Raw genomic sequence first — 27,276 nt, forward strand, 5'->3', positions numbered from 1 at the left:
TAATGTGAGGATCGATGGTGAAGATATTTGAACCAGAATTCCCTGTTATCTACTGTTTTATTTTACTTTGTTTCAAGACATGGAAAATCAGAACACAAATCAATATCTCATGATGAGAGGACAATTTTAGAGTTAACAATAATTCTGAATCTTATCTATTAATTTTATTTTAGTGTCATTTATTAATTAACACAGAGATAATAGTTCAAGATTTCCAAATTCTCATTCCTTGAAGGATTAGCTCTCCCACCACCATTTCTATTCGATCTTTCATGCTTTCATGAAAAGATTATGTGAGGGCTATTTTTTTCACTTAACTACTCTTTTCTGGTTCAGGCCATTTACATTTGACATTCACAAAAAAGTGAATTTTAATTTCACAGGTATAAACATCGATCCACTTTTATAACCCGAGCATGATATTTTACAAACTGTGAAACATAAAAGACAACTTAGACATTCTACCACATACAATATGTAGGAAAGCACGGAAGAGATACAGTACTTAGATAAATGTTTCTATAAGCTCAGTAGGTAATTTTCTCTGTTCTTCATGCTACCAGAAGCTGACCAGTGAATCCAGAGTTTCTTTCTTTGATGAAGGTGGTAATGATAGTGGCACCTTGCCTTACACTCTCCTGTAGCTTTTGCTTGTCCTGAGAAAAAGAAAAAGGGATAAAACAATATTTTAGAAATAGCAGATGTCACACACTAAATTTAGTAAGGAGGTACTTTTCAAAAATCGTATTTATTTAAACGTTTTTCCCCAGCCTGAGATATAATTGACACATAATATTGTATAAGTTTAAGGGGTACAGTACAATTATATATGTGTGTGTATATATATATACACATTAAGTCTCTGTGTGTATATATATACATACACACATGTATAATCTGTCTAGAAAGTATCCAGCCATGAACTATGAAAAATAGAGACGTGCACTGAAGAAGATTCAAGATACAAGAAACATTGTACATAGGAGAGCGATTCCTCAGTCTCCTTCAAAGTAGGCACCTTGGGACCTCACACAGTTCTCCCAACTGCAGCACATGTTCCTTCTGCTCTGTTAGCAGAAGCTATGGAACAAATTCTGCCACAACACGTTTCATGCCAAGATCCTGCATCAAAATCTCGGACACAGTAGTTTTTGGAATCCCCAGATCAGCTTCTAGTTCTCACACTGTCGGTCGCTGATCTTTGTTGATTGCAGCCCATACATGTTCAACATTCGCGGGTGTTCTATTGGTTGCAGGCCTTTCAGAATATGGCTCACTTTCAACAGGTTCTCAACCATCTTTGAAGCATTTGTGCCACATTATTATTTGTACCGCATTCATTGCATCATCCTGAAAGCCTTCTGATTCATCCAAATAGTTTCCACAGAGGAACATTCAAGCTTAACACAAAATTTGATGCAGATTCATTGCTCTAGTCACTCATTTTGAATGCAACAGCCACACAGTACACATGTTCACTCAACAGCATCTACTGCCCCCACTGACTAGTACAGTGGAGTTGTCATTGCTCGTGCACGCACATTCCAGTCCACTCTCCTTAGCTGCCAGGCTACATTGATGTTGCACAAATTGTTCTTATTATATTAACAATGGGTGGACTTTTTCTGGACAGACCTCACATATATATAATGAAGTGATGAAGGGAATAGTTATTACATGTATCACTTCGCAGAGTTACCATTTTGTGGGGTTGGGTGTATGAGAACACTTAAGATCTACTTTCTTAGCAACTCTCAAGTATGTAGTACACCACTGCTAACTATAGTCACCATGCCGTACAACTCCCAGAAATCACTCTCCTTGTAACTGGAAGTTTGTACCCTCTGACCAACATTCCCCCATTTCCTTCCCCCTCAGCCCGACAAAGACCGTTCTACTCTGTTCCTATGAGTTCAAGGAGCCACCTTTCACGGTCCGAAGCTCTCCAGCCTCTACATTCTGCGGCACTCAGACCAGAGCCACAGGCAGGACCTCAGTCCCCTGGATAAGGGAGAAAATCTTCTGCTGATGATAGCAAGAAAAACACTGAAGCAATTTCAAAGGCTAACACTTTGAAACAAAAGGTTGTTTTTCTTTAATCCAATAGCTGGTTGACTTTGGCTCTCCACTGAAGTGCGGCTGTTCCATTGACAACGCGCCCCTTTGCTCCACCTTGTTTCCGAGGGTCCTCCAAGGACAGACTGTCACAAATGGTGAGTGCCAGTGTCGGGGACAGGGGAGAACAACCAGGGAGAAGACCTGCTCTTTGTGAAGTCAGGATCAGGCAAACTTGTGAAATGAGTTATCTCTAAGTTGCCAAAATGGGGTTTTGCCTTTGAAGTCATTTTAGCTATGAGAATATCTTTCTCCTAATCACTGAGGTTTCTGGAAGCTACGAAGAAATGATACTGTGAAGGGAAAGGGAAAGTGGAAACGGAGCTCATATCCTTGAGTCTCTGTGTTAAGAATTGTGCTGTGTTCAAAAGGTGGGATCTGGTAGCCAGTCTCTGAACTTGGCGTCATCCTGAAAGCCTTATCCCAATGCTCGGTGTGTCTCTAGGACCTACTGCTTCTAAATCCTTTGCATTTCTTGAGTTCACATACGCCACTACATCTTGAATTCACATATGGCCACCGCCAGCACAATACCTCTGTCCTGAATTACTGAACAATCTCGTAAACAGTCTCTCTGAAGTCCTACACTGTTCTACCCTGTTTCCCCCACAGCAGTCAAAACACTTACTTCAAAAAAGAGATCTGATCTCATCACTATTCTGCCTAAAATCCTCTGAAGGCTACTTTGAAACTTCAGGATCAAGTCTGAACCCTTTACCTGGCACGGACAAGAGTCTTGTATATCCCGCCTCTCCTTTAAAGCCACTCAAATCTCCAGGCCACACAGAACTGTTTAGGATTGCTCACGCAAGCCGTTTGTTTTTCCAAGCTTCATACCTTTGCACCAGCTAATCCCCTTGCCAGAAAAGCCTTCCCACTCTCTTCCCAGCTTAGCTGACCCTGGTTATTCCTTGTGGTTCCATCCAGATAGCAGTAACTCCTGCAAACTGTCCTGTCTCCTGTCCTCTGGCCCAGTTGGGGCGAGGTGACTCTGTTCCCACAGCTGGGAATTCCTCTAGCACACTGAGTTCTAAATAGTCTTTTTAGTTGACCATTTATTCCATCACATGATGTTGCTTGATGTAAAGAATTTTTCATTTTATCTTTGAATATGAAACACTTAGCTCAATGCCTAACACATGGTAACACTCCATAAATTATAACAATTCAAAGCAAAGGGGGCTCTATGATAGAGATATCATCACCCTTTCAGCATAACTCATTTGTTAACGATGACCACTATTCGGTTACTTTGTTTACTCCTATTTGCATATTTAGCCAGAAGCCTTGGCAGTAGTACAAAGAAGAACAGTCTCTAAGCTTCACCACTGCCACCAGCCTCCACTAGCCCAGGCCTTGGGCTTCTCCTCTATGAGGATGGTGATGAGAGACCACCTCCATTACGCTACTCCTTTTATCCATTTCCCAAATTGAGTTCTAAAAGGTGAATTGGGCAAGACACGCAAGGGGCTGAATGGTGGCCACTTGGGCCTCTTGCCTGTGGGTTTTAATGACATTTCAGCATTTCAAATGCTGTACTGGTTTCCGAATACCACAAGACCTAAATCACACAAAAACAAATGATTCTAAAGCCAAACATGCTTGGTCTTAAACTGTGAGGCACTTACATGCCACATCATTCATAAACAAAGAAATAATCATTCTAAAACTGAACAAAATGAAAACTAACTATATATATATATATATATATATATATATATATATATATATATATATGTGTCACTTTTAATGATTAATTCATTACAACGTTGCAGGGTTTATAATACACATCTACTCCCAGGTCTTATTTATTAAATTAAGACATACAACAGATGATTATAATTAAAATTTCCCCTTCAAAAATAAACACAAAAAGGCTATCTGTACAGCTTCTTTGAAATCAGTTTGGAATTGTCAAAATGAAAGCAGAATAGTAACAAATGAAGAAGCAAAAGGGAAAAAATCTATTTAAGATTCTAGGGCTAGAAAAAGCACCTTTCCATATCTCCAAATAAATTTCTATTCTCATTGTGGTAATTCTATAACTTGTGTATCTTTAGATAATAAAGAATTTAAGTGAGAATGTTCTTCTAAGGATTCATTTACTTGTGCATATTTTATAGTCATCATTTGGAAAGATCAGAAGTCAGTGAGAAGGACCTGTGTTATTCCACTGACTCTGTGCTTTCTCTCTCTGCCTCAGCTCAATTGCTCATTTTATCCTTGAAAAACATGGAAATTGAAAACTGGTTAAACAAAATAGTGAGACATACACAAAATTCTAGTGTGTACAAAGAGTACACAGCCCATCTATTTATGGGTTTCAAACTCATCCCACGATTCTGTATCTCTATAAAAGTATTGATAACACAAGCACAAAAAATGCAAACTCAAATGGGTCTTAAAAAAGCATTTCTTGATGCCATCAGATATCCAAAACAATGTGTTTCATTCTTGACAAGGATGGAGAGTGAAGGGGCATTATAGGTGGTCATTTTAGCATCATTCACACATGTGTATGTATATGTATATACATGTACATTTCTTCATGTGTTCTAAATATCACATCATAAAAATGTTTAACTGCTAATACTAAGTAAGCAAGGTCAACACAAGACTGAAAAATCATGTTGATGATAAGGCACTCTTTTTTTAAAGATTTTATTTATTTCTTTTTAGATAGAGGGGAAAGGAGGGAGAAAGGGGAGAGAAACATCAAAGTGTGCCTGTCTCTCAAGCGCCCCCCACTGGAGACCTGGCTGCAACCCAGGCATGTGCTCTGACTGGGAATCCAAACAGCAGCCCTTTGGTTCACAGGCTGGTACTCAATCCACTGAGCCACACCAGCCAGGGCTGATAACGCACTCTTGATACGATGTGACATAAATGGTATTCACCTTTGTGGTCTTCCTCCCTCAAAACCCGTAATTCCAGTCTAAATCACGAGAAAAACATGAAACAAATTCCAATAGAGGGGCCTCCCACAATGCATCTGCCCAGTCCTCAAAACTGTTAAGTCTTCAAAAAACAAGAAACTGTCACAGCCAAGAGAAACCTAAGAAGATCTGACAAGTAGAAGTAATATGGCATCCTGGAATTTGAAAAAATATATTAAGTAAAACTAAAAAAATCTGAATAAGCTATGAACTTCAGTTGCTAATAGGGGAAACTGGGTGCAGGGCATATGAGAACTGTGTGGTCACCTCAATTTCTTGTAAATCTAAAAAGCAAAGTATTATTTTTCAAAGAAAAGGTAAGTACATATTTAATTGCAGAGTCCAGAATGGGCAAGAAAGATTTGGGGAACAAGAAATCATGACTAATTTTCATTGTGTCATGTGACTGTGGTAAGCTACACATTGCAAAAGTATTGAGAGAGAAGTGGGTACCCAAATACCCACAATAAAAAATCAAGAAAAATTAGCAAAATTAAATCTGTTGGCAGTTTATTTACTATCTTTAACTCTAGTGATTTCTAGGCTTCAGATTTTCCTTGATTTCTACTCACCAGCCATAAAGAGATAAACTATTATAAACACAGCACACCAATGCTTACACACCCACGCATAAAAATTACAAATTCAACACTTGTTGAATCTAAACAAAAACAAGAATACCTTTAATGATATAAGGTGAATTAAAGTCTACATTATTGCCATAGTTATAATTACTTGTTTTATCTTATACTGTTCACTTAATAACAATGTCAAATTTTTGAGAAAATCTTAAAAATGATAAACTCTATCCTCTCATGAAACAATACAAACATAACTTCTGGAATATTATCATCTTAAGCTATTTCTCCATTCCTTGCAATTTTAAGGTAAGGATGAAAATATACTATGTTTAGATAAAACAGGCACACAAGTTCCAATCACCATTATCTTTTGAACACATAAGATAATTCTAAGTTTACTCAATAGTAAGTCAGTCTTATCAGTGGAATCCTGGATGTAGCCCTCTAGTATATGGGGTTTTTTGTTTGTCTGCTTTGGGTTTTGGTTCATAGGTTTCCCTATCATGGCTCTATGTGTCTATCAGCTTCAGTAGAGTAGTGAAGCCGTGATACAGAAATTCTCATGGGACTTCTAAGACTTTGGCAAGATTCAGGAAATCAGGGAAAATAGATAATTTTTTTTTATTTTCACAAAAGATTGAGAATGACAGCAGCACCTGCACAGTTCAGAGCAGCTGTCTTTTCTCTCCTCCCCACCACCCACCTCACGATTTGGACAAGCGGTTCCAGAAGTAAATCACTAGGAAGCTGCACCTTGCATGGGAGTACAAATGGTCAATTTCCTCTACTGCCCATGTCTTCCAGATTCCTTTCTTACTGTCCCTTTCAATTTTCTCAAATGACAGCTTTTGGCAAAACTGTTACCAGTGTATATAAACTTGAAAAACTCAAAGGTATATTTTAAAATGTTAAATCCTATCATTGTACTACACAGCTCTAGGTACTTGAATTAAAGAGGTATAGACAAATGATGGCATGCCATGAGTTTTGTAGAATCCTGTCTCAAAGAATAGCAGGAAAAGCTATGATGTCATTGCTGTCTAAATCTTTATAGACAACCTGAAAGGAAATCTTTTAGAGAAACTCATCCTCCATACATACCATTCCTAACAACATGATGAACTCTGTTGAAGGAAATCTATAAAGGTAAAATATAGGTAGTATATTTAGGCTTAAGATGTCTCAGGAGATTGCACAGCTCCTTCGGAAGGGTAAATATTACAACGTCTCTGCAAATTCCATGCCTGACACCTAATTCAATTTCCATGAGTTACAAACGTGTCCTGAAATTCAGATGCTTATATTTTGATATAAATATTCTCCTTCCACCCATCCTTGTTTTGGTGAAGTCATGCAAAAATTACCTATATGCCATAAAGTTTCAAACACTATAAATAAATAAAACTGTGCTATCCGTATCTACACACATAGGCACCTACTACTCTTTAAATCTAGCTACCTGTACAATTTACACTTACAAATATCCTAAGTTGTAGACTTTATAAACATTTCAACAATTTGTTACATTTCTAGGATAATTAATGACAAATCAAAAATGTGTACACACTTTGCTGATTTAGAAGAAAAAAAAATCTAATGGTGACACACTGTCCCCTAGTGGGGAGAAAGTGAATGTTTGGTGTTTGCAAATTTCTGAAACTGCAGGGGAAAAAAGTCACCCGGTGATAAAATCTGAGAAAAACTAACATGTCTTCTCCGAATGAAAGCCTTCTTGCTCATTCCAGCACAACGACACCTCCTAACACCCCAAGATAATAAAATACTCGTGAACATGCACCTGGGCCCGCGGGTTAACATGATCATCGGCCAGCACTTTTCTCCTCCTCTATCCTCCGTGCCCAGTACAACACCTTGCCCATGCTGTCGGTGCTCAGGAAGTGTTTGTGGCATGAGATGATTAAGAAAAAATAACTGGTCAATAAAACTCTGGGGGGCAGCACTGGGACTTTGTTAAATAGGAAAGACCTGAACTTCACGCTGCCCCGAGCCAAAGTGCAGTGGGGCAAAGCGCGGGCAGCCAAAATCACCAGACGTCTGGCCTGAGAAACAAGCAGTCCATTATTGTGTCAATTATTTCGAGATCTGGGACTTGTCACACTGTCATACTTTATTTTCTTACAACATCATTCACAATATAAATTCCACAACTTAATGAAGTTGAAAGAGCGATCTCATACACAATGTCCCTTTTGATTAGCAAACCCGTTTTGATCTTCTGCAACTCACCCTTCACCCGCCAGGCTGTGACCACTCTGAGTCACATCCACACCACCCTGTCGCTGGATTCCCTCTCGGATGCCCTAAATGACTACTTCCCTTTGCCTTCGGCTACTCCTCTAACCTCACTACAACAACCGTTTGCAGTCTATCAAACCCACATGACTTTCAGCACAAACTTCATCTTAGCCTTCGAGACCAACCACCAACAGCCTCTTCTGACCCCAGCTCTCACTACCTTACTGTGCAGAATCCACTACTGTGGCCATGCTGACATAATCCTTGTTGTTCCTTCTCCAGTCAAATGTTTTTTCTGAAACATTGTCTATTCACACTGCTTTTCAAAATCCTTGCTGTGACAACTTCCTTGTATGAAATCATTTGTTTTACTGAACATCAGTAATATACATGGTCATAGGCTCACCATCCCTTACTCATATTTTTCTTACGTTTATGTACATATAGGCCCTATTTTCTTAGCTAAATTGTAAATAGGAAAAGAGAACTCTTTTGACATGTGCCCATAGTAGGTACTCAATACACGTCTACTCACTGGATTCATTTGCTTATCAATGCTGTCAAGATCTGCCCTTATGTACAAGTTATAAAGACATTTTTGAAGCATTAAAGTTCTTAGATAAGAATATATCATTATGAAACTAACCCCTAAAAATAAAAATAAGAAAAAAATTCTACCTGTACTTGGCAACTAGACCAATGCCAAAAGCTAGAATTCCATGCTACGTGGTTCTGTGTCTACCAAGGCATATCTGGCCTGGGAGGCAGGTGTGAGGGACATTGCCACGTTAGGGGCATAAAGGCAGATGATGAGGTGGCGCTCTCTCAGGTGAGGGAAAAGCTGCAGACTAGGTGTCGGCGAGTAACGGGTGCTGTTCCGCAACATGTGGGGAATGCTGAAGGGGCAGGAAGATGATCCAGAGGAGTTTCTTTTAGAGTGGATGGCCCAGGGGTTAGTGAAAAAACGATACTGTCTCTTGAAGCAAAAAGACTGGTTATATAGTTCCCATAAAATATGGTTTCAAATTTTTAATGATAAACTTAATGCAAAGAAAGAATTAAAATGAGCAATTCAAACATAGCTTTTTGGCAGCAGTGTGCATGCGTGCATGTGTGTGTGTGAAAGAGAGAGACAGAGAGACAGACAGACAGAGGGAATATGGGGAAGAAGATTACTCTTAGAATACCTTTGAGAACAGAAAATCAGATGTCTGATTAATGACCATTAAACTCTCCAATGTTGGTAAATGGCTGAGTATCCAAAGTCTTAATCACAAAATACCATAGAAAAGTGTTTACTATTAAATTAAAAGCTCTACTTCCTTTCAAGAAGGAGGCTTTAAATAGTAACCTACCAAAAAAAAAAAGACTTCTATCCTGACCAGACTGGTGCTGATCAGTCTTAACCAAGAAAAGACTGGCCTGGTGAAACATCCTCCTAGAACTGAATGCTGACAGAGGCCTATTTCACAGAGAAGATCACAGATTTAAAAGATTACCTACAGCACTCTTTTTCCCCTTGGCATGAAAAAGTATGGTAACTGGTATATCCACATGGTCTTAAAGTAGATTCCCACAAGCTATTTATTAATTACAGGGAAAAATTAATATATTTTCAGTGGCTAAATCTGGCAGTCACCACCTTACCTAAGTGATCATAATTAATATCAACAGTCGTGGGATGCGTGGACACCAAGTAACCCCTGATATAACGCACCAGGAAGAATATGAAGTTACTTCTTTGGTGTTCTTGCCAAGAATGCGTTGTCTGGATTTATTCATCAGAAAATATCAAATAAACTTAAACTGAGAGACACCACACAATATAGTCAGCCAATATTTAGCAAAAGTGCAAGGCCATCGAGGCAGACTGATGAAGTGTCCCAGATTAAGTGAGACTAAAAACAGATGAAAACAAAACGCAGCAAGTGTTCCAGGATGGGATCCTCGACCAGAAAAAAAGATAATAGTGGGAATGCTGACAAAACGTAAGAAGATTTGTAGATTAGATAATAGGTTGTATCCATGTTAATTTCCTGGTTTTGATACTGTGAGGATATAAGATTTAAAATTGGAAATTCTGGATCAAGAGTACACAGGAATTATTTGTACTATTTTCAAATTTCACATTTTATACAAAATCAAGACAATGTATACCAAATAAATCATCATTGATTTTAAGTTAATAAGAAATGAAAAAGTAAACATGCATGTAAAATTCAATAAACAATAAGCAGGAGTATGAAACAGAATTATGTCTTACACAATCACTAGGAGGAAAAGTAAAGAAAATATAACACACACTGTGAAGTAAATTCTATTACTGAGAAACTTAAACCAAGAGAGATTCCATAACCTGCCCAAAGTCACATAGTGAATGAAACAAATCAGACTTGAAACCCAAATCAGAATCGATAGAGTCCAAGCACTTAACAACGTCAGGGACATTCTCATCTCAGAAAACATGCTTCTGAAGGACTATTTCAAGTTTACATTCATTAATTTTTTTTCCTTAGTTTAATATCAAATTTAAAAATATAATCCCTCTCGGGATGTTTACATGACTCAGCAGCAAGAAACTAACTCATGTCCACACCTCCATGGAGTGCGCACACAGCCTCCAGAACTGCATAATGACCAATTTATGTTCTATGACATGAACACGAACTGGTGACAGAACTAAATCTCCTGGGTCAGTAATAATAAAGTCTCTGTTTGTACATAATTGGAACACTGATTCTAGAATTTGTAACATCCGGGCAAAAGGTAAAAACAAGCATTTTTCAGTGACCATTGGTGAAAAAAATAAAAATGGAGTTCTGTAAAACAGATGTAGGGAACATAAAGTAAATATTTATTGAGTCAAAATGTCATCTTTCTCTTACAGTTTATGTCGTCACACATATACATTGCAAAGGTAAGCAGGAAGCCTTGTCAATTTCAGGAACTGTCACGCCCTAAAATGGTAAGTCATAGGGAACAACAAATACTGGAGTCAAGTTGCTAAAGCAAAGGCAAAAATAAAAATTTAAACCAAAACATACATTGATTTGACTGTCACGGTTGGTTGGGCTTGGCATGATCTCTGGCAGGATCTGGTTTATATTGAGAAATGATGAACGTTTGCTTTCTCTGCTGACATGTTTTCAGTGAGGTGTAGAACATAAGAAAGGCTAAGTAACATTTTAATTACTGCTTCAGCAGTATAATGAACTGGAAAAGATCAGGGGAGAGCACAAATAAGCGGCACATTGGAAACCTCCCGTGGCACCCTGGAAAACTTACAAAGGAAACACCAACATGTTTTCCATTCACTCAGCCTACAGCGTAATTCTCGTTTCCTGGATATACTAATTTCATAAAGAATAATTTAAGTGTTATATAGAACACACACAATCAAAAGGAAAATAGGGCTTCGAAATCTTTCTTCGTTTTAATTGTTTATTCAGTCTGATTGAGATTGGAAGGCTTTTAAAAGGCAAATAAATGCCTGATGGCTATGAAATAATTAAAATACTAGCAAAAAGGAGGAGTAATTACAAAAAATTGTGTCTTGATTATACACACATCCAATGAATAGAGCTAGAGAGACACTAGGGGATATTGATACTGCATCACAAAATCAAAAAAATTGATAATTTTTATAGGAATTGTTAAATACATTTAAACGTAAACCTGAGTTCAATGATAGGAAGTTCTTACAGGTAATTACATATATCATTCTTATGAAAAAACAGAGCCCTCTCATAGGATGAAATATTGTTTCCATGACTTGAACTATGAAAGGAACACACATACTAAGACATCTAGCCTGCTCAGATTCGTTTTGTTCGGGTTTAAGTTCCTTACCCAGAAGTAAGTTCCCATCTTCACGTGGGACAAAAACAAAACAAAAACACACACTGACAGAGATGACCTCCACAGACTAGAGATTCTTCTAGATGTTACATTTCTCATTTGTAGAAATAGGTCTTGTGAAGTTTGGGAGAAAAACGGTGGGGGGAGTTGTGTAATCATCATGGAAGAAGCCAAGAAGCCGTTGGGTTTGTCCTTCATGTTCTCGATAACCAATACTGTAATCAATACCTGACTTACGGTAATTATTTCCATTCTGAGGCAACAATGTCTTGTAAATCCTTTTCTGGCACTTACCTTTCTACCTTGAATTAAGTATTTGGTGGATAGAATAAATAAAATGGTTGTTTTACAAAGGAAACAAAACAGGTTTGTCTAAGCAAATGGTAAAAATTCCTTGCTCTCAATTAAGTATATTTTAGATATCGGATTTTCACAGAACACAGAACAGCAAGAGAGTTTTTACTATCTCATAACTATATTTGGTTGCTTATGATAGGGCTTGCTAATCCAAAAAAAGAAGTTATGGGAGGAATGTAACTATATATGATAAATGCTATATTTTAATTTAAACACTCTAAAGCATGACACTAAGCTTCTAAGTACTTCTTCTTCTCTTCATAACAAAATAATTAGTAGTCATTTCCTGTAGCCTGATATGTTACTAATTTCTAGGGCACATAAAACAGCAAAAAATCAGCTTAAGTTATAGAAGATGAATATTGAATACAGATGAACCATATGGAACTCAAATTTCAGATAAGTCCAAAGGCAAACTATGCCAGATTCAGGAAGAGCTATCTTGTTTGTCAAGAAACAACATTCAAAGACTCCAGTAACTTCGGGCTAGCAACATCTACTTTCACATCAACCACAAGAGACTGAGGATATTTTTTAAAAAATAACTTTTATAGGTCTTCACCCACCATGCTGGGCCACCCAATAAATATCATGTGAAGGTGGTCATGGATTCTAAACCAGGGATTATATGCCAAGTTGTATGGTGCTTAAGAAACATGGGAGCAAGTCACTGAGCCATATTAAACTCTATGGATATTCATGGATTGGAGATGTCAAAAGGATAGTAAATTAGAGGAGTTTTAATTCTTTTATTTATAACTCTCCACAATTTAGAAAAAATAACTATTGACAAATTGAGGGATGAATATGTAAAGGTTTCTCCAGCATCAAAAAACTTGACAAAATAAGATTTTAATAAAATGAATATAAACAAAATAAAAAACAAAATAAACTTTATAAACACACTGATTTTAAAGTGATAATCACCTCTTTTCAAGAGCTACTCAGAATATGAATACCTGAAGTGGCATTTAAAATAGAAATTTTTTTGCCCTGGCTGGTATAGCTCAGTGGATTGAGCTCAGGCCTGCAAACCAAAGGATCACGATTCGATTCCTAGTTAGGGCATATGCCTGGGTTGCAGACCAGTTCCCAGCAGGGGACACACAAGAGGCAACCATACATTGATATTTCTCTCCTTCTCTCCTTCCCTTCCCCTCTAAAGATAAATAAATAAAACCTTTTTAAAAAATAGAGTCCTGGCTGGTGTAGCTCAGTGGATTGAGCGCGGGCCTGCGACTCAGACGATTGCGGTTCGATTCCCAGTCAGGGCACATGCCTGGGTTGCAGGCCAGTTCCCTGCAGGCCAACTCCCAGCAGGGGACGCACAAAAGGCCACCATACATTGATGTTTCCCTCCCTCTCTCCTTCCCCTTCCCCTCTAAAGATAAATAAATAAATAAAATCTTTAAAAAAAATGGAAACTCTTTTTATCCTGCTACTTTATTGCATTCTTTTATGAATTCTATTAATTTTTTTGTTGAATTGTTTTAGATAGCACTTTTGAGTCATTATCGAAAGAACATGAACACATTAATTTGAAAAAATATGTGTACCCCTATAGTTATTGCAGCACTATTTACAATAGCCAAAGTATGGAAGCAATCTAGGTGCCCACTGATACATGAATGGATAACAAAGATGTGATACACACACATATACAATGGAATATTATGCAGCAATAAAAAAGAATGAAGTCTTGTCATGGATGCACTTAGAGGGTATCATGCTAAATAAAATAAGCCCAACAGAAAAAGACAAGTATCATTTGGTTTCATGTCTATGTGGAATCTAGAAAACAAAACAAACAAAAGAAAATAAAGCAGATTCATCAAAAACAGACAGCAAAGGGATGGGTGCCAGAGGGGGAGGGGGATAGACAGAGAGGTGATAAAGGTGGAGGGAAATATAGCCAATAAGTGTGATGTCTGCATGGTAGCCTGATTACTAGACTTAGTGGGATGATCACATTAGGTATAAGGTAAACACAAAAGGTATAAAAATATCAAATCACTAGGCTATACACCTGAAATAACCATAATACAATATATTGTATACCAACTAAAATAAAAATATAATTTCTTATTTTCATTGTTGTATAGGGTGAGAACGTGCAATGTAATAGTGGTTCCTTTTATGAAATTAAAGCTAAAACATAACCTATTAGAGCTGTGAATAAACATAAAAGAATTCTTATCACTTTAAACACAGTAACTGTTTAATTTTTCTAAAATTATAAAATGTACACAAGCATACCCTCCAGCATTTACCCTGAGGCCATCTTTGTAATGTAGGATTCATACAAAAAGAGCTCATTTCTTTTACGCAACCCAGCAGAATAATTCAGAAGCTCATTAAAATTAAACTCATTGAATCAAGAAGAGAGTAATCACCATATACTTGAAAATAGTGGGAGGAAGATAACAGTGAAGGCAGAATGAGCTTTCAAGAATGGGATTACAAGAAATGAGAATTACAATGGTGAACTCTTAGGAACATCCCCTACCCAAATGTTATAAATTCTAAGAACATCTATAAAGAAGAAATCAATCAACTACTTTTTAATTGTATGAATTAGGTTTGGTAATGAACGATGGCTTCAGAATATAACAGAAGAACAAAAATTTATTTTTGAAGGATATCTTATTTTAATTAATCTTTGCAAATGTGTATTGGTGGTGATAGTAGAACTGAATGTACTCTGGAAGTATACACATGGACACACAAATACACTAGAAAGGAAAGGGGAATGTACCAGACTGGAAGTAAGCAGCACAGACCACAACATGCACAAGGCAAGGCTCTGCAGAAGGTAATTCTGGGTTGACTCAAACTGAAGGTGAACAAGTTCCAGGAGCAGAAAAAGACCCCGAGCCAATATTCAGGGTAAGTTTTCATTAACTATATTCTGAGTCAATGGGATGGCCCATCCATTATTCCCTACCTGCATTAAAGAACTGGCAATAAAGATGTTTACCCACAGTCTAAAGAAGATCATGTGGGTGCTGGGTGCAAAGAAATAACAATGGTTCAGGTTCTTAGGAAATTCCAGAGAGAAAAGGGGTCCTTTACAAAGTTAAGAAGCCATCAGAAGAAGTAAATGGCATGTATATGGTAAAAATAATGTGAACTCTTAATGTTGTGTTAACTAGAAGTTGTAATAATATACATATGATGTTCTTTCACCATAATGCACTGTGGTAAAAAAAAGTTTACACTAGGATTTCAAGTTGGTTTCAATATATACAAATCTATTGTGATTTAACACATTATGTAAATGAATAAAAACAGAATAGGAATGTTTAATGAGATACCAAAAAGCATTTAGTACTATTCAACATCTATCCCTTAATAAGAAAGACAAAAAGAAATAAAGGAAAAGTGGAGGAAAAAATCAGTTTTATTATTTTGAGAATTTCCCTTAAAGTTAGAGAAAGCATAAAGATAAAGAGAATCACTAGTGAAAGGGGTCATTGTACTGGGTTGCTTAGCCAATGCAACAAGACAAGATAAGTAAATTAGAGGGTTAAATATTACAGAGATATAATCTATTCTCCCTTTTAAATATAAAAAGTAATCATTTGAAAATATGAAAGAACTATGAGCAGAGTTGAGTAAGTGATTAGGTATGAGATCAAGAGCATATAATGATGTGGCCTTTCTTATGTAATAGAATTAACCAATTAAAAAGTGTAATATTTTTAAAGATCCCACTTACAAAGTTTTGTAGTCTCAAAACACTGGCAATACGAATTACAAAATGTAACGAAAAAGAAAATAATCGCAATAGCAAAAACAAACAAAGCCCATAAAAGGGTGATGAGTAAATCTTGAAAATATCAGGCAAACCACTGGTATTTCCAGATTAAAATGACTAGTCAGCAATAAAAACTAGTAATTGCAACTTAAAATAAGTAATTTGACTCCACATTTTCAGGTTGTTCAAACAGAATAAGTCACAAATAACTACTATAATGTTAAATCTTATTCATCCAGTAGTTTTACAGCTGACATTATTAGTCTTAATTTGCATTTACTTTTGTTGATGAATAAAACAATCAAATATCATGTTAAATTTGGCCAAGATTTCAGTTAGAAGAATAATAAATTCATGTAACTTTTTGAAGCTACCATACTGTTTAACTACAGCAACAAATAAATCAGAATGCTCTTAGGTGTCACTTGGGGAAAAAATAAAGAAGCATTCTTCTTATAAGTTTGTAAAAATTCATCTCAACTTCCCTAAACAATGCAAGTAACCAAGAATGCCACTTTCTTTTCATTTCCCAAAATGATATATAAAACTTTAAGAAAGCAATTTTATGGTTAGGGGAATTAGAAGGTCATTTAAATTAGAAATCTGCTAATTTGGTTAGAGCTAATCTGTGACTTTCACACAAGCAGTAAAACAGGGAAAGAGAAGAAAAAGGGGGTTTCTAACGTAGGGAAGAGAAATAAGAGGCAAAGCCAAAGGAATAACTTGACAAGAAAGCTAGATTTTGGCCAAAGCATAAAACGTAGGAGTTCTTAGTGATAAAAAGGAAAAACAAATAGTAAAAAACAAAAAAAGAAAGAAAATAATCCATACCAGTTTCCAAAATGTAAGACAGAAGAAGCACAAATTGGACTCAAGTAACATACCACCTTAGCAGGATTGTCTAATGGACAGAATTAAGGAAAAGCCAAGTATGTTGCATTTATACAGATTATGACAGTCATAGAAATGAAGTTAACCAATCAAAAGCAACACAATTCATGACTACAAGGTGCATGGATTTTTAAATTAACTAAGTTACTTTTAAATAAAGCTGAGAAAAGATCTTGAAATCATAACTAGTGGTCAGTTAATAAATCTTACTTTAGTCCTACCTTTTAAACAAAGGGTATTAGAATGTAAAAGTGTATATTTTTACTGGATTGTTAAGGCTTATCAGTTACTCAGCTGAGAATTTGAAGTGTCTTCTTGATACAGAATATCACAATACATTAATTTGTCATGTGATACAACTCCATGTAAAAAATGAATGAATGAACACCATTCTATTCCCTCTGACTCTTAATTTCCCTTTTTTACAAAACAACAATGAATGGCTGAATAAAACTGGTAATTCAGAGTATTACAGAGTCTGTATAACAGATAAAGACAGCATCTTTTGATCAACAATTAAATAAATGAACCCACAGCTGAATAGCTGAAACTATGTTTATATTCTTATAATTCTAATGATATTTCACTCTTATTCTTCAGGTTTAGTGGTTAATAAAGATAAGTCAGCCTATGAAAAAGTTATAACTAGGAATAAGATGAGTAAAAGAGAAAAAAGGAGAAGAGTATAGAGATAGTTGTGAGCAATCCATAGACATAAGAAAATAATTATTTTTACTTCATGATTAAATACATAATATACTAATTATTTTCAGTCTTTCAGTACTGAAACAAGAAACACTAGTATATATTGCTTTAATTATTGTAGCTAAGGCATAAGAGTAAAAGCATAAAAGGAGAAGATTCAAAGTTTTAGCAATCCATCCAATTTTAATTAGTACTGCAAAACCCAGTATTTTTTAAGGAAAAATGACATTGATCCTTCTTGCCACTTAACACATTATGCTTCCCTCTAATTATGCTCCTCCTTTATCTGTCGCATTAGCCTATTTTCAGCCCTTTGAATTTGTTCTCTACTATCACAGGCCTTTTTATATGTTGCTTCCTTTCTTTAGAATACACTACCTCCCATCTTTACTTTCCTTCAGATATCTGCTTGATTGGAAAAGTTTCTTTTCATTTTCATTCCTCTTCTTCAAGAAACTGTTTCTTAACACCCCTGCCATGGTCAAATCCATCCATTTTAAGCTCTCGTTTGTGTCTCTCCTTTGTCTCTGTTCCAATTTTTCCCCAATTCATTTTATTTTTACTTTTATCATTTTTTATTATTATTCAATTATAATTGTCTCAATTTTCCCCTTTGCCCTCCTCCACCCTTCCCCTTCCCCTGCTCCCACAGTCAGTTCCCACACTGTTTCAATTTTCTATTTATTAGTATAATTCTCTCCTGACCTGAAGCTCCTTATTGTGACACCAGACACCACATAACCTTGTCTGTCTATTCTCAGCATTGCAGACCGAGTGTCTGCCGTGATGCCCAAGCTGGGGTGGGTGCCCGTGCACATGTTTACAGAGAATTATATCTTTTAAATGAATAAATGTGTAAGGGGTAATTTAGGTTTCTGGTATTACTTGTTGATGAATTTCTCCAAGTTGTTCAGGTTGTTGCTTTTTCCCTTTTCTTATTCGAAGCTTCCATTTCATCACCCTCCCACCCTTTCCCATTCCTCCTTGATGTCCAGTTCCAATGACTGGGAAGAATGTTCCTGTTTTACGAGTCCAGTTCCTGTGGAATATCACCATTCTAACACTCAGGGCCCATTCTTCCCTGGTTGATGACCCAGCTTCACGCAAGATTTGGAACAAAAATGGAACTGCACACATCAAATAAATAACTATTGAACTTTAAAAGAAACATTTTCCACATTCTATCTTAGATATTCTCAGATTCCACCCATAGTATCCCTCCCACACGCCCCAGAAAATCAGCGGTCCTAATCAAACTCCTGATAGGAGTTATGTGCAATGAAAATATAATGGCGATGTCACTATAATGTTAAAAATAATAGATATGCCATGATTTTATAATAGATGATAATCTACTTTTAAAACAAAATATTTATTTTTCTCTAACGCCGTATATTAGATATTTTCCTGTTAAGAAGAAGCAAGGAAAAGGGAAGAAGTCCCTTTAAATAAAGACTCCAGAAAATCTTCAGTTAAGTCATGGAGACCATCCCACACTGCATGGCGAGCTGGGAAGTGATATCGGTCTCCCAAATAAAATTGGGTTTCTGAGGTGAGCTGGAGAGGGACTGTTAGTGGGCTTGGTCTAGCACATTTTATTTAACCCTTACAACAGAGTTAAAGAAGTTTTTAAAAAATTCCATGACCGCAAATCCTTCCTTCTACCCTACAGTGCCCATACCCAATGGAGAAATGGATTTTCAAAGGGCAAGTGTCAACTTCCAAACACTGCCTCCAGCCCCCGTTCTGCCAAGTTGCAGTAACAGGGAAGCTCCCTGGAGCTTTCTTCTCCCCTGTCAAACACTGCTGAGGAGCACGTCAATTTGTGGGAATATGTGATGAATCTCTATGTCTTATTTTCAAAATTAGGTCCAAACAGAACAACATCTTGGAAATATCCCTAGAAGTTTGAGATTCAAAGATGAAGAGGTTCCCTATTTTCAGAATGAAATATATTTCCAATTTTTGGATCTTTTAATTTATTTCAGTGAATTTTCAGAGAAAAGATGTATATATTTATCTACTCAGCCCTTGTACCCTATAAATCTTCTTCCCAGGCTAAGAGTCTGCCTTCTGATTAGCTGATTTCCATAACAATTTTTGATGAGTTCTCCATTCTACTCCATTCAAACTTCCTAAATATCCATTGTGTATATGCACAGTGCTATATAAGGAACTATGAGGTATATAGAGGTGTATTAACAGGAAGTTCTTGTCATGAAGAAGTTTATAATCCCTAAAGTTTTTTATGGTGAAACATATACCAAAAAGTTAAAGAGTACTATAAGGGTTAGCATGGTAATATTCTCTGATAATGCCTCAACTGCTTAGGAAACAAGAAGAAAGTCAAGGAGACTGAAGCTGAAGAATCTCGTTCTGCTCCTCCAGTAGATAAGACTCCAGTTTTTATCTGTTTTATCTAAAAGGGAATCCACTCCATATTAAATTTTTTTTCTAAATGGATGACACTGATAGAATTTTTAAAAATGATAGACAGAAATGAGGAAATAAGTAATTAATAAGTAATATACAGATAATGAGAAAATCATTGGAAGAATCCTCTCTTACAACAGTCAACTGAGACTTCCAAGACTTGAGCTGGAAGTTCGGAAGTACAGAAAACAGAATTCTCTGGCACCACGGAAGGCGGAGGCTGTCAAGACTCCAGAAACTTGGAATGTGTGATGTCTCTGATGGACCACACCTCCATGGTGTCTCTGATGGTCCTCCGTGAGGACCACAACCTAACAAAAGCAACAGAAGAGCCCAGAGCAAAGGTGTTCAACACATTGGGTGTACAAGTGGGAAACAAGGGTGGAGAATTTAGACCATATACTCAAGATAATGCCCCTGAAGATGCCTCATTGGGTGATTTATGCCTCAAAAGTAGCATTTTTTAAAGAATCATCTGAAAAAAAATGATCAAAGAGGGATTCAAGCAGAGGCTCCCACCCTTAGTATCCTGTTGCTTTGGGTTGGATAATTATAACTGGAGACTGCCCTATGCTTTAGACGGTGTTTATCATCATCCCTAGCTCTTAATTACTAGATGCCCACAGCATCACACTGTCGGTTGAGACAACTGAAAATATCTCCAGATATTGCCAAATGTCCCCTGGGACTTTGCCTCTGGTTGAGAACCACTGGTTTAGAGGTGGGGGGGGGGGGTAAGTTATTTTTAGATTCAAAGTGAGAAAGGCTTTAACTAAAGTAATGAAGACAAGATCTATATAAGCTTTGAAAACATAAAGAAGAAAGCATTTACAGAATTCTCGTATTGATTCAAGTTTCTAGTCTTTGTTATATGAAAATTCTACTCACAAAAGAGACATTAGAGAAAAAAGTGTATGTTTTAACAAAGTGGAGGAAGGTGTGGAAAAGAGATATTGAGGGATGGTTTCTTCAAATAAAACCTAAGTCTACAGAGAATGATAGTCAATAACTTCAAGAACTTTTTCTTAAGTTTTAACAGATAGATAAAAATAGAAATAGAAGTGACACAGAAATGGTTGAAGAATACGGCCAATCCTGATATTTCTAAATTTGCTTTTGTAAATTATGACAATTGCAACCAGACAATATACAAATTTACCTGTCAGGATGTTAGCAATGTTCCTAAAAGTTGTGCAATATTATATCTAATTATAGAGCAAAGGTATCAAGGAGAAGTTCCTATTTAAGTGACTGCTACATCAAACTTTTCTGAAAAGCAAAGAATAATTTTGTAGTATGATCACTTACTAATATGACTGCTTTGAAGCCTGGAGTTTTGTATTACATTTTCCTAAAGATGGAACACACTATTAAAATAGTAAATAAGTAACTAGGTGTCCTTGGTCAAGCTCTCAGAACCATTTTATTCCAATATTCTTAAGCAAAGACGGAGAATTCTTTGACTTCTGATGATCATGTTTTTATCATTATGGTTGGGTGTTCTTGGAAATGCTCACAACGAAATAGAAAATCTGTACAAGGATGTTTTAAGCAGACATAATTTCAAATGTACAGCCATAAGGTTTTAATAAATTTAAACAAGTATAGTGTCAAGCAAAAGGTTAGTACATACCTCTGTGAAGACCTCTGTGTGACTGGTCCTTGTGTATTTATTTTGTGGTTAGGTAAGACTTTATTACATAAACTCTATATTGAGCTTTATGTCTTGTAATTATGTTAAGTGTTATTTGCGAAAGTTCCTTCAACTTCTTTGAATTTTGCTTCCTCAGCTGGCAGCAATTACAGATTCAAAGACCACCAGAAAAAATTCCTCAGCCCCTTTCAGGATCCACAGCTTGTTATGAATCCTTAAGCAAGGGTCCGGGAACATTACATTCAGATAGTACTCAAGGCCAAAGGGAAGGTTATCCTTTTCCATTAAGAAAAAAAAAATCTTGCTCATAAATGATTCAAAAGCCAAAAGAGACATGATAACTCCACCAACATAATGCAACTTGATCTGAAATCAGAGCCACCCTATGCAGGGTTTTGAACTTTGAAAGTAACAGCTCACACAGATTACTGACTACTTCTCGCCCAGTCTGTACATTCATCTAACAAAGCAATTTCCATATGAGCAACCGCAAACATTTCTGGCTTCAGTTGTTAATCTCCCATGAAACACTCTTTCCATACTATTTTTAACTTATATATGGTAATGATTATCTGTTTATCTCTGAAGCATGACAACCCTTGTAGTGCCCTTTATAATGTATTTATACCATTTTCCCCTCCATGTCCTTGGCAGATGGAAGTGTTCACATCTTCCTCCCAGGAAGAAAAGTTGAGAAACACATTGCTTTTCTTTCAAAACTGGCTCCTCTTTGTCTCCCAAATTCTCACACTATTAGGTCCGCTTCTCAATAGATTTTCAACTTCAACATCTTAGATTAAAAAATGCAGTTGTATGATACTTGAAGTTAATTAATGATGAAGAGCAGATTAAATGGCAAATGAAATTAATCATTCACCTTGACTATGTACCTATAAAATTAAGTATTAAATATTTTACTATAAATTAGAACTTGAACTTAAAAAACATAGAAATCCTTTCAAGATGTTTAGAGATATGAATTAAGATTTTTATACATATTTTACCAAATGTTTTAAATTAACTCATTTAATATTCTTAATATCCATATAATATGAATATTCTTTTATCTTCACAGATATGAAAAATAAACTTCAGAAAAATTAAGTATCTCATCCTGGTTTACAGACCAAATAGGTGATGGTCATGGGTATTAGATCCAGTTCCATCTAAATTTCAGAGATAAATTTCTACGCACTATCCGTTCTGAAGTTCACAGAGAGCCCAATTACCAACTGGACAGACTTCAAATATGTAAAACCTGAAACAGAATTACAAATTAATGCTAACAACTGTTAAACTACACATGGTCTTTGATCTTAAGGAACTCACAGTTTAGTGCTGGAGACAAACATTTTTATTTCCATGGTGTCTTTTAGAGCTTTGTCTACTGCATTGAATACATGGAACAGCAACACAATACAGACAAGGTTTCATGGAGGAAAACAGATATCCATAGTTTATTGGGGTGGAGTGAGAGGAGGGTAATAGGAAGATACAGAACATGTGTGTACTTAGATCAAGATACCATATATAAAATAAAAGTATGTTATGTAATATAATTGCATTGATTATAGTAAATACTATATAAATAAGATATAGTTATAGTAGTTAATATTAATCCTAAAAATATAGATATTATATAAATACCTATACACATATGTAGAGAGGGATAGCTAGGTCTTCCCACTACCCTTCTTGTACTCCACCCCAATTAACAATGGATACCTACTTTCTTCCATAAAACCTTCTCTGAGGTGAAGCACTGATGATCTATGAATTTCATAAGCATGCATAAATATATTTACACACATGTGTATCTGATATATCTATGCATTATATACATTAACATACATATGTACATATATTACTTTTAAATTTCTGTCTAGATTACAATCTCTAAATGTCTTCCCTGTATATGAGAGTTCTGAGTTCTACAATTTGAGCCGAGTTTGAACTCACTAAGATTATTCCTTGAAACACTGTACCACAGAAAATAAGATTAAGACATACCTTAGAAAGGACATGTTCATTAAGACATGTTCAACTCTAGCGATCTGCATGGTGACCTTTCTGATGTGGTTCACCAAGGATGGGAAAGGAGTGGAAAGGGTGGATGAAAAGGAACTTCTGCTCTTTATTAGGTACACTTTTCTATTTTTTAAATTGTTTCATAAAAAACATGGGTTCATGTATGAATTTTTATAATGATAACAAGACTAAAGACATATTGGAATTTAAAATTGAATACTCCAAAGAGAGTTGAATTTAGACACAGCTATATAAAATTTCCCTTTATTGGCATGTGATTGAAAACACTATGTAATATTTAAATTTAATTTTCCTTCATCTTAATCCAACAAGAGGTTAATTTTCCCTTCAACTTTGACTGACACTATACATGAGTTTTTCATTAGAATGTCTACTGCTCTGGAGATTCTATTTCTTCATAAGCATTTCATATAGAAAAACAACTTGACAATAAACCTAATAAATAATTCTGAACCAGATTTAAAGTGAGCTATGACCTTTATTTTTCCATTACCACATTGCCTGCAGTACACAAACAACCCATGATGAATTATATAGTGCATGTTTACAATTACTATCTTTCAAAAATATGAACATTTAGTGCTAATTATTAATGCTTTATTAAAACTTTAGGAAAATATCCTGTAGAAAAAATATTCACAACAAAAGCTTTATTCATCTTTTGAAGTGACAAAAATAGGTAACAAATATTAAACAAAAATAAAAGCAACATCCTGTAAAAATAAGCCAAATCAATAAAACATAAAGTATGTCAACTATTCATATATATCTGACATATTAATCTAACTGAACCCTTTACAGCTGGAGATATTTATATGAAAACAAGATCACCATTCCTAGAGAATGTCTGCTGTTTACCCAACACCTCTGATAATAACTCAGGTAGAACAAATTCTTTACCGCTTACACATCTATAATTTCTCAAGAAAAGAAATAGGCTATTGAAAGGCAGAAGTGAATAAGATACTATATCTTGAGGCAAGGGGGTATTTTCAAAAAACTATTAATCAAGAAGGTTTTTGAGTCGTTCTTCTTTTGAATCAAGAGCTTTTATGAGATAGTCAGAGGGTATCCGAATAACACTGCAAGTTCACATTTACCTGTATTAACCTGTATTTCACGTTTTATCTGACATCAGTGAGGTGTGTGAGCTTATTCTAACTGTAATCCCACACAAGCTGTGAAACATAAACATGAGGAAAAATGTAACTTCAGAACCCTAATATGCTTTTCTAGGTATATGAAAAAGTCTACGCAGTATAAAACCATTTTTTAAAAATACAGATTCTTCTTTAAAATTGTCTCAGACTTTGACAGATGGTAGAAAGTTAGAATCATTAGTTAAAATATGTACTAAACATTTGAAAGGACCTACTTACTCTCTTTATGAGAGACTCACATCACGTGAGGAAGTCAGAAGGCCATTAACTGAGGCAAGGCAGTGAGGAGTACTGGGGAGAGAATACAGGAGGAGAAAGAGGGCCGTCTAAATCAGAGATATACAATGGAAGAACACTGTCATCCTGGGTATCTCAGTGTATTGGAGATACCCAACGGAGAATACCCCATACCCTGGGTATTCTCCATTCCTCATTTTCTCTCTCATCTGCAAAACTGAGAGAAGAAGAAAGCCTGTCCAACCCTCAATGTGCCCTATTCACACCTACATTTTTCTAAGGTTTAAATGTGAGTTTTGATAAATTCCTGAGAAAACATAACATTTGATGAAGTCACCACGGTTTTTTATCACTGATTCTCTTCATGCTACTGGGGAAAAGCATTAAATTAAAATACTTTATATCACTAGGTTTTTTATGAATAAATAGTACTCATATTAAAATAAAATAGAAATGTGATACAGAAATCAGATCATTTTGCCTCCCTTTGCAACTTATAGACTACCCTGGCCTTCAAATCCCTGGTGCCTAGCATATAGTTGACACTTAACAAAAATTGATTAATAAAAGAAATAAAGAATGCAAAATTTATCTTGTGTGTTACTCATACCGGAATCTGCCACATGGCTTAAGAGTTAATATAATTTAAATATTCCCAACTTAGATACTTGGTATAATTTTCTATTTGAGAATTCCAAGACCAACCACCTATAGTTGCCTTGTTTTCACAGAGCAGAGATCTTGCTACAAAATCAGGGAAGTGCCATGGTTAACTGATTCAGGCTGGTCAGCCGCACCTCGCACAGACAGTTCAATTGGAGATGATTATTATTACTTTGCCATCAATAAAATTGTTTGTAAAAAAAATCAAATAGAACTGTTGCTCTTCAAAAAAGGATACCTGAAGGAATACCATACAAAAATAAAAGAAAACATAAGTGCCATGTTTATGTTGCTCATCAATTGATCATATGACTGGTTGACACATAGCTTACCTGTATTTATATGAGTTACTACGCAGAGACATAGAAAGCGAGCTGTGGAGTTGAATGGCCTCAGTCTGAGAACCAGGGAGGAGGCGCTGCAGGGGTGCTTTCCTCTCCAGTCCCTCCCTCGCCAACCACAGAAGCCCCAGGAGTGACCCATCAGATCTTTCTCTAGAGCAGTTTGAAAACTATAGCCTTAGGTGATCCGTTCTATCTCGATTTTCTAATCTAATTCACGGGGAAAATTTCATAAGATTTGACTGTTTCCCAGCATCTCCTATGTATCTGTTTCAATAATCCAGGACACATTTATTTATACATGTTTGTCATTTTTAATAAATAGAATTCTTTTTTATTGTTTTTTACATTTGGGGTTCAGAAACTGCTGAGAATCATTCAATTTTTTTAAACAACTATTTTTGAGCACCTAGTTTGCCTCAGGCACTGAAGACAGGCATGAAACATTTTACTAGAAAGAGGAGGCAATATGCATTTTTCACATTTATGCCTAAAACTGGTAATGAACCTGAGGTTAAGACCTTCGCTTAGTTGGCCCACCCCACTTGTAGGTACAGTGTCCTATTTCCTGCACCTTCTCCTTCTATGTCAGTTGGGATCCTACACCAAAAACAGAACAAATCAAGACTACCCCCTGTTTTTTGCAACTAATGTGTCATAGGAACAGAGGCACCCACTCATTTATTGTCTGTCTTGACTGCTTCTGCATTATGACAGCACAGCTGAGTACCCACAAAGCTTCTATCCCCTTTTAATGAGAAAACTATTTTATAACAACTTAGAAAAATAAATAATTTTGACACATAGGCTTAAGTCACACAATTTCTTAAATATTTAAGCAATGCTCAACATCTGAATTTTATGCAAAATACCAAGAACCAACATCTCTACATTTTTCTTCTCTAATTTATGTAAATAAGTTTAAAAAATCGATCCTACATGAGCTAACAGCTGTACAGAACTTTTGATTTAGTTTTCTACAAAGACTAACAAATCTAAAATATTTAACACAAGAGATTTAAGTGAGCTATATAAGTATAAATCTTAAAACATTTCACTTTAAAGGGCATACTAAAAAGATATCATATATATTCTAACATTCACTATAATTCCTACCCTTCCCAGACTAGTAATTATCAGAGTACTAGGAAGATTATTTATTTAACTGCATTTGAAGTTGCTTGATATGAAAAACCTCAGCAAAGTATTTGTATTAATAATTTCAGGCAGGCCTGGATTTCACTAAGTACAAGAATTAAGTTTTATATTATCATATAGAAATT

General features: G+C 35.8%; 1 protein-coding gene across 1 annotated transcript in view; it reads right to left on the reverse strand.

Moving 5' to 3' along the window:
- Positions 1-339: 339 nt before the first annotated feature.
- CRPPA (CDP-L-ribitol pyrophosphorylase A) overlaps positions 340-27,276 on the reverse strand; it is a 198,352-nt gene continuing 171,415 nt past the window's right edge. Inside the window, exon 10 of the mRNA XM_037056259.1 lies at positions 340-656. Within this exon, the coding sequence (XP_036912154.1) occupies positions 552-656 (105 nt within the window). The 3' untranslated portion in view covers positions 340-551. The remainder of the gene's footprint in view (positions 657-27,276) is intronic.

The sequence above is a fragment of the Sturnira hondurensis genome, unplaced genomic scaffold, assembly GCF_014824575.4.
Source record: "Sturnira hondurensis isolate 20B ecotype Veracruz unplaced genomic scaffold, ASM1482457v3 Scaffold0008897, whole genome shotgun sequence".
Classification (NCBI taxonomy): Eukaryota; Metazoa; Chordata; class Mammalia; order Chiroptera; family Phyllostomidae; genus Sturnira; species Sturnira hondurensis.